The sequence below is a fragment of the Macadamia integrifolia genome, chromosome 4 (genome assembly GCF_013358625.1).
Source record: "Macadamia integrifolia cultivar HAES 741 chromosome 4, SCU_Mint_v3, whole genome shotgun sequence".
NCBI classification, from domain to species: Eukaryota; Viridiplantae; Streptophyta; class Magnoliopsida; order Proteales; family Proteaceae; genus Macadamia; species Macadamia integrifolia.
The window spans coordinates 26198025-26206692 of NC_056560.1; the positions used below are offsets into that span (position 1 = coordinate 26198025).

General features: G+C 38.1%; 2 protein-coding genes and 1 long non-coding RNA gene across 3 annotated transcripts in view; 1 reads left to right on the forward strand and 2 right to left on the reverse strand.

Moving 5' to 3' along the window:
* Positions 1-4125, reverse strand: part of LOC122076366 (peroxisome biogenesis protein 5-like) — a 31126-nt gene extending 27001 nt beyond the window's left edge. The window contains exons 1-5 of the mRNA XM_042641668.1: positions 3776-4125; positions 2941-3075; positions 2732-2864; positions 2111-2304; positions 1357-1611 (exon numbers count right to left, since the gene is read on the reverse strand). Of these exons, the coding sequence (XP_042497602.1) occupies positions 1357-1611; positions 2111-2304; positions 2732-2864; positions 2941-3075; positions 3776-3895 (837 nt within the window). The 5' untranslated portion in view covers positions 3896-4125. The remainder of the gene's footprint in view (positions 1-1356; positions 1612-2110; positions 2305-2731; positions 2865-2940; positions 3076-3775) is intronic.
* A 165-nt stretch (positions 4126-4290) lies between these two features.
* On the forward strand, positions 4291-5280 carry LOC122077141. Its single transcript, XR_006139695.1, has 2 exons — positions 4291-4668; positions 5047-5280. It is a non-coding gene; the product is annotated as an uncharacterized LOC122077141 (long non-coding RNA).
* Positions 5281-6925: 1645 nt separating this feature from the next.
* LOC122076367 (zinc finger BED domain-containing protein RICESLEEPER 2-like) lies at positions 6926-8252 on the reverse strand. The gene is made up of 3 exons (XM_042641669.1): positions 7659-8252; positions 7356-7505; positions 6926-7240 (listed from the first exon to the last, which is right to left on the reverse strand). Exons 1-3 carry the CDS (start codon positions 8250-8252, stop codon positions 6926-6928), a joined length of 1059 nt encoding a protein of 352 aa, XP_042497603.1.
* Between the last annotated feature and the right edge of the window lie 416 nt (positions 8253-8668).

An 8668-nucleotide genomic window follows, 5' to 3' on the forward strand; every position in this document is an offset into this window, starting at 1 on the left:
CCCCCCCCTTACCCCCTCCTCTTATCCCTTCGCCTCCTCCTCACACCTCTACCATCCCCAAACCTTGGAATCAGATTGCCTCCTCCTCCTCTAACCCCCTCCCTCCTCAGTGGGTCACCCACTCAACTTCGTCGCTCCCTCTGTCATCGATAATGTCCCTGTAGGTATCTGCCCTTGGCATTCTTGGAACCTGAAATCTCTAGATAGAAGAACTGTGTTATTGGCCACTTTCTTGGCACCCCCCCCCACCTCTTCAGCATTGTAAAATCCTCCCTTACGAAGAAATGGAGCAACCACAACAGGTACACCTCGTTCCTCTTCCTCATCCTTCTCTTCTGCATCTGCATTTTACGTGATGTTGCTGGCTTTCTGCTACAATCTTCTTTTTCTCCCCTCCTTTTCTTGTATTTAGGTCTTTCTCTTTTCTTTCCCCTCCCTACCCTCCTGGATTTTCCTCCCCTTTTTCACTCTACCCTGGGTTTTTCTCTGGGATTATGAGCATGGTTTTAAGTATCGGTACGTATCGTACCGTATCGACCGATATGTATCTGTATCGACCCTTTCCTATACAATACATGGAATTTTTAAAATCCTTTCGTATCGATATGTATCCTATGATACATACCGATACACCACCGATACGTACCGATACTCTATGAAAAATATAAAATCGAGGTGAAATATATATATCGGTATGTATCGACCAATACATAACGATACGGTATGATACGTACCGATACAGTGCGCTACGGTCATACAATGGCCAAGATTGGTCATTTTTCAGAAAAACACAATTTTTTGAAGAGTTTTTGTTCCAAAGTTGTTGTCAGCCATATTTCTCTCTAACTAAAGTGGAAATCAAAGTTGGGAACAAGGATTTTACATTTATGGGACAACTACAAACCTTGAATTCTTAGTGCGATAACCTCAATTTAGTGTTTATGCATAATACATGTTATCAATAGCTTTTTCTAACAATTTTTTTATGCAAAAGTATATAAAAAAATGTTTTCTATCCATTTATGTGCGTATCTTTAGTGTATCTCTGATACGATACGATACCCTCCGATACGTATCTTAATTTTGGCCGACCGATACTTTAATCCTTGATTATGAGTATGGACCATGGCACCTTGACAATATGGAAATTGGCACCTTGGTCGTTAAGGGGTGCCTCACAGTCGCCTTGACAACTATGCACGTATAGTTTAACATTCAAAAGATTCCCATAGGAAATTCCTCACTACTTCCTCACTGAAATTTTTCACTCCATATAAAAACTTACAATAAAATAATATTGACCAAACAATCCCAATTTTGGAGGACTAAAATTACCAAGAACTTGAAATTGCGAACCTGCTCAAATTCAGATGCCCAACCATTAGCACCATGTTGTTGTTCAAAGGAGTGTGCCCAGGCTTCAGGATCACCATGCGCCGCTCTGTGCTGACTGTATTCAGAAACCCATCCATCTACTGCATGAGGAGCAACAGATCGTAGGGGGCGTTGAGACTCATTCCAATATTCTTCCAACTCTTGTAATCTCATTGGTAGAGCACCCTTAGCCCGAGCATCATTATCAATATCTAAAGAATGAAGCAGTGCATTTATCTGAGAAGGAAACAGTCCAGATGAACTCAAGAAGTGTTAAAAGCTTACTTTGTAGGCAATGAGAAACACTATTGCTAAGAAAAATAGAGGAAAAAAAATACAAAGAAAGGGCAAAAGAAACCTCAAGCCCCAAACCACAAACAGAAACCTTACGGTTGATACTAACTCCAAAACAACCACAAGCACAGAGTACAAAAGAAGTAAAAGCAACACCAATTCCTCCCCACCCAGCCACCCCAACACCTTGCAGTAACCACTAATAAAAAGGAACCTAGCACCAGCCCCATGATACCAGACATTAACACCAACAAAACAAAAAATTGTGCCTCCTTCAATCCAAGTTCTTAAAAAATAATAATAATAATAACCCACGAAAGAACAAGAAACAAATTCTACAGAGAATTATAAAGAAATATTACCAGTTAACTTTTGAAGAATGATAATCATTAAAGTTCCTTGGGGCAAGGGGATGATATTCAGCTAAGTTTGGCCTGCAAACCTGTGCATTGATATAATCTTCATTCTTGTTTCCAAAGAAATGTCGTGCCATTATGCTGCTACGATCACGTATACATCGTTTGTCCCCTTCTGACAATCCCAAAACTGGAAGCGACACAGGTTGAAAAGGAAGACCAGCATGGCCACTCTCCACAAAAGAGTGCAAAAAACTTGACAAGACTCTTTGTGGTGGCCCTGAAAGGTGAACAGAGAATATGTTACACCAAAAGGATCAGCTTCCAACATTTTCATACATACTATAATATGCAAACTTTGAAGATATTCAATTTACAGTTACAAATAGCCTGTTATAAAAAATTATACAAACATAATAAAGTAACTCGAGGATAACTTGACTAAACTTGAGTTGCTCAGAACTCGCACAAGGGATTACTTCATCTTTGATGAAACCAAGAAACTCAATTGAGTAAAGTAGGAAGAAGCAATTTCTGTCACATGCACATATTTTATAGCAAGAAATAAGCTAATTCCCCATCCCATGCTTGCCCACTGTATAACTGGTCGATACTCCCTCCAAATAATATTCTTTTGTAACTGCAAAACTCAAGTAATTAGTTCTAAATCTCAATCTCAACCTCAACGCAAAGCTTTTCACCCTTACCATCCCAGGTGGGTTGAACCCGATTACTAACATTATGGTCATGAGGAGGAACTGAAGCATGATGAATCTCATCCCAGGCATCTGCAAGAGCTCCCTGATCCGTAGAACGGAAGCTATTAAGGAATTCTGAGCCCTGAAACAGTTAAGTATGATTGAATAGCCTCAAGAGATCCACAAAAAAGCTTCTGAAGAAAGAAATAAGATCATACCTGAGTATCAGGGTGCTGGTATCGTTGATAATCATATTCTGATCCGGGGAGTGTTGCTACACGATCGTTGCTCCCAGAGTACAATGAAGTTTCTGGACCCGTTAGTGTTGTACCAGGGAGCTCCTTTACTCTTTCCTATTCAGACAATAAAAGATGTCAAAGGCTTTATTGGTGAGCACAATACCAGCACATCACATTAATTGGTGTTCGGAATGCTAGACAGGTAAACACATACAATTTCTGAGTAAAAAGTAAAATAAGTTTGCAGCAGGGAATCTTAAAAGGACCTTTGATGCTTTCTAAAAGGGGAGTAGCTCCCAAACCCAATCGAAAGAAGGAATAATACTGTAATAGTTTTTTAAACAAGTAATGGTGCGAGAACAATGGAAGGCAGTTGAGAATTGTCGATAAAGGAACCTTTAGGAAGTTGAAATAATTGGGCAAAATACATTGCTATCTCCCTTTTTTTTTCTTTTTAGGGTGAAGGATAATAGCAATAATCCATTAAAGCAGAAGCAGATAGCAAGCACCCCCGACAGGCCAAAACCAACTCGACGAGAATATTTTCATAGTTGTATTGAGCATTGACGTGATTCAGAAAAAACATAGGCACCAGAGTCCGCGCCTAAGAATTAATAACCATCCAAATTCGAAAGAGAAGCCCGGTGGAAGATATTTATTCTCCAAATTCAAATGGGGTAACCCAAGACCATAATTCAAAAAATGGAATTTGGAGCGTCGAGGAAATGACTTAACGATATGAAGTGGGATGGGACTGATTAACGAGGACAAATTGATCGAGGAAAATGGGGCTGCTTTTATTCTTATACTTCACCTGATTCTTTGAAGACGAGCCAAGTAGGGTGTTTGCAAAAGCACCAAGGGGATTTGAAGAAGAGGAAGAGCCCGGAACGACGCAAGCCCCGCCTCCTGTGACCAGCTCTCTCATCGCCATGCCTAATCGTTGCTGCAACTTGACTCTGCTCTCCTTCCAACGTCTAAGAGACAGTCACTGTGCCTTTGTATTTTCTCCGGTTAAGCGGTCACGGCGAGAGCATGTACAACGAATTATATTGGAGTTGGGGGAAACCGACATCGACGTGTACATGTACGTGTACGCACCTTTATCTTCTGTCACCTCGCAGCTCTTCTGGTGCTTTGTTGTTTACACCGTCGCAACCGTATCATATCCAGTTATAATTTCAACGTAATCCTTTACATGACAGTGATGACATATACCGATAACTTTACCCCATTGCACCAATAAGAAAATAGGGATATTTACAGTGGGCCTAGAATGCCCCAATGTTAACACCATCCCCTTTTCCAGAATAACGGTGTTAACTCAGAAATAAAATTGGCAAGTGTACCCTTCTCACTAAAACATACTAAGGGCTAACCCAACCCCAATTCCCTTTATATTACCGTTGAGAGCATTTTTAACCGAATGAAACCCTACCCAACTGAGAAATCTGCAACCTCTAGCGATTCGCACCTGAGGAACCTATAACTTCCGGCAAAGGTTGAGATTCTTGACGATGAACGGAAAACACAGAAAAATGAAGAAGATGAGCTAATAAAAAGCTCAAAAAGCAAAGAATTAATGGAGGAAACGAAGGTTTGATCTGAATGGATTCTAAGGTTTAACTTGGTGGATTCCCAAGGGGTTTCAAATGGTTTCCTGGCCTTTATCTATTCTGCTCCTCTCTCATCTATCTATCACCACAGGTCAGTTTATTCTATAGTTCTTATACACCTGCCGTTCTTTCATTTAAGTTTTCAAGTTCTTTTCCTTTGCGATATCTTTCGAGATATTGATCAAATTTGACTCAGAGTAGGTGCATTAGTTTCTAATATCTGATCTACTGATCGCCAAACCCTAACAACCTTGCCTTAGGGCGACCCATCCTGCTGAACATGAGTTCCAAAGCTGGCTGGAATAGTGGGTTTTGAAGCCACTTTCAAATATGAAACTAGCCTTCCGCCAGAACTGTTTCAGCCATTCATTATTCGAAATATTTTGTCTGTTGTGTCTAATATTAGTCGAATTCAGAATTCAGTCCGGTGAGTTCTTCCCTTGAAATCAAATCTGGTTTTCTGCCTCAGGTTTTGTCTTGAGGTTGAACAGGATGTTGGCTCCAGAAAATCTGGATTCACTGAAGAGATGATATCCACCATGGTTTGCGGTTGGGGAGAAGAACAGGGGTATTTTGTGCTTGGGTTGAAAGGGTAGAATAGGTAATTCACAATATTGTTAGAGTGTTTTGGTCTTTGTAAAAGATCTACGACGTGATGTCATCAGTTAATAGTTTCGTGATACGAATGTATAGCTTTTCAAAAGTAGGGTATGTGAGTGGAATTTCTGGAGGAGGGATGGTCTTAACGTTGGGCATTCTGCACAGAGGCCATTCTAAATATCCCTAAATAAGCCTTTTACCAACAATAATTAAGGAAAAATTACGCCCCTCCCCTGTAGTTTGTCAAAATTATACATGGATCCAAAGATTTAAACGAATTACGTCTCCTCTCTTATAATTTGAAAGATCCTTACAATTAAGTCTAATCCGTTGGTTACCGTGAAATTGGGATTGTTAGAAATTGGGACTGTTAGTTGATGATGTCACCTTATATGATATATCTTAATGCCGAAAATGCCCTTATATTAAGATGAACTTACTAATACACCCTTCCCTTAAAACTAGGGGTGTCAACGGTCTGGGTTGGTGCGGTTTCGGTCCGATTCCATCGGTTTTGGTGTGACTTTGGAACTAATCGAAACCGCCCCATTAAGGATTTATCAATTTTGGTCAGGTGTCGACTTCGGTGCAGTTTGGGTTCGAGTTGGTACCGGTTTGGATTTATCAGGTTCATTTCGGTTTGGATCGATTTTTTAAACCGGTATGGAGCCATTAGGAAACCGACAGATAATTGAAAAAAAAATTAACACGGGCCTCATCCTTTGGAGTTTGGGTGGGTATGACTTCATCCTTTGGAACTCATCCTTCGCCCTACCCCTTTGGGCCAGTATGGACCTGTTCATAGGATTTCCTCATTTATTTTTCACATTGTGAGCCTGTATAGTGTATACCAATATTTAGTAGACAAATATAATTAAAACACAACTATTACTGAATTATGGTGGAAAAAGATCAACCAAATAAGGCAGTAAAAGTATGAAAATCCAAGTATCCAACAGTAAATAGGAATTCCCATACATGAAAAACCAAGTCATGAAAAAAGGAATTTCTGTACATGAAAACATAATAATTTATCAAGCGCAAAACATAGATCAAAACATCAAGTCATCAAACTATAAAGTATCAAACTATCGAAGTACCAAATATTCAAATCATTCAATCAACCACGGACCACCTAAAAATTAAAATGATTCAATCACGGAATCACCCACCTAAAATAGAGATAGTGTGCCAATAACTAATGCAAGTCAAAGTATCAAATAGACCATAGAACATCCACCTAAAACATTCAAAGAGTATTTAATATTACATCAAAATATCAAATGACTATCTTCTTTCTCAAAATATTTTAATATTCCTTTAAAATATTGCAGCCTTTTGTCCTCCAAAATGATGTGTTGAGTAGTTACTCTTAAGACCACAAGTGTATCCTACACTCTTACCATTCCAAGAAACTGCAACCAAAAGTGAAAGAAGATTTAAAACAACATAGTGACACTGTCAAAACATAAATTATGAAATACGTGCAAATGTAAACTACGGTATACCTATTCAATAAGATTGAGCTTATCCTTCTCTAGGAGTAGGACCAGCTGAAGAACTAGCTATTGCACCTCTCTCCTTTTCAATGTGCAATAGTTCCAGTACATTTATAAGTGCATTATCCACATTAGTGGGATCATCAAAAGGCTCAGCTATATACAAAGTAAAATAAGACACTAATTAACTAATTAATACAATTAAAAATAAAAAATATACTGAATGAAAAATTACCTCTGAAGTCTATATCAAACATCCAATCCCAAAAGGCATATTAATGCTTCAGCATTGGTAGGTAGGAGTTTGCTCTGATATTTATCAATAACACGGCCCCCTGCGCTAAAAGCCGACTTTGAAGCAACTGTGAAAACTGGTATAGCCAAGACATCACGAGCCATTCGAGCCACATCTGGATATCTTGACCCATTTGCTTTCCAAAGTGCCAACACATCATACTCATCATATTCATTATCATTGAATGGGATCTTGGGTTCATCTAGATATATATCTAATTGAGATTTACTTTCATTATCCATCTCAGTAAGCTCAGATACCATAAATTCCTATGAAAATTGAGAAATAGCCGAAATATGAATCATTAATAAGATTAGCAATGAATGTTGAAAACTTGTATTAAAAAATAAATCAAAATTACTATCAGAATGTAAATTTACTTACAAATCTTGTTCTAGATCTCCCAGGACGATGGGCAAGTGTAGGAACATCATAGTCACTTGGTTGCATACTCTTGTACTCATCAAACAATTGATATAAAGAATTCCTCACATTGTTGCACATTGTAGATGCATTTAAGTCCAGATTGCAAAGCTTAGAAAATGCCCAAGTCACAAAACTAAGTTTATATCGAGGATCAAACACCAAAGCAATGGCCAAAATTGGACTATATTCACTCCAATATTTGTCAATTTTTTTTTTCATTTCCACTGCCATTGGCTTCATAAAGTTGAGCCCACGTGATACCTCTTCTAATAAACTTTTGTGAATCTCCCAAACATTTTCAAAATATAAATTTGCTGTGGGATACTTGGAACCAGAAAGCAAAACAGTAATTGCATAGAAGGGATACAAAAAACTCGTTAATCTCTCAATCTTCAACCATTGTTCAGAACTAGGACAAGTTTTAAAGTTGTCATCCACTAGTCCAAGGTTCTCAAATGCTTTACAATAAAATAATACAGAATCAAGCATGAGATAGGTTGAGTTCCACCTTGTGGAGACATAAGCACATAAGCCCTTACTACTTTGTAATCCCAATTGCTTACAAATTTCCAAGAATTTTACTTTTCTTGTTTGTGATCCTTTCACATAGGCTATACTAGATCGCACCAACACCACAGAGTCATCTATGTGTTTCAGTCCATCTTGTACAATAAGATTGAGAATATGTGCACAACACCTATTATGAAAGTGTAATCCTCTACATAAAAGAGCATTCTTCAAATTTAAATTTTTCTTCAGCAAGTCAACAAAACAGAAATTAGCTGTGGCATTATCTAAAGTAATTGAAAACAATTTCCGATCAATACCCCAGTCAGACAAGATTTTTGAAACCATTTCACAAATATGGATGCCAGTGTGTAGAGGTGGCATGATGCAAAACTTCAACAACTTCTTATGCAACACCTAATCCTTATCAATGTAATGGGCACTCAAAGCAATGTATCTATCATTAGTGATAGATGTCCATAAATCACTTGTCAAAGAAATCCTCCCAGTAAATGAATTAAGTAAATTCTTGATTCTAATGGACTCCAAATTGTATAACCTCAAAATATCCGACATTTGTGTGTTTCGAGCAATATGGGTATAGTCTAGAAAAAGGTATGTAATTAACTCTCTAAACTCCTCATACTCAACAAAAACTAAAGGTAATTCATGTCTCACAATAAGCTTTGTAACTTTATCACGCACAAAATCTTGATCAACTTTTTTGTCTCTTAACTTCACTTTCCCTTCATTTACACCTAAAA

Excerpts from the sequence above, each read along its gene's own strand:
- LOC122076367 (XM_042641669.1), bottom strand. The coding sequence starts at position 8,252 with ATGGTTTCAAAAATCTTGTCTGACTGGGGTATTGATCGGAAATTGTTT. Across the intron at positions 7,506-7,658 it reads ACAAAAGTTTATTAGAAGAG|CTTTGCAATCTGGACTTAAA; the intron begins GTATCACGTGGG and ends GCATTTTCTAAG. Across the intron at positions 7,241-7,355 it reads GGAGATCTAGAACAAGATTT|GAATTTATGGTATCTGAGCT; the intron begins GTAAGTAAATTT and ends CAATTTTCATAG.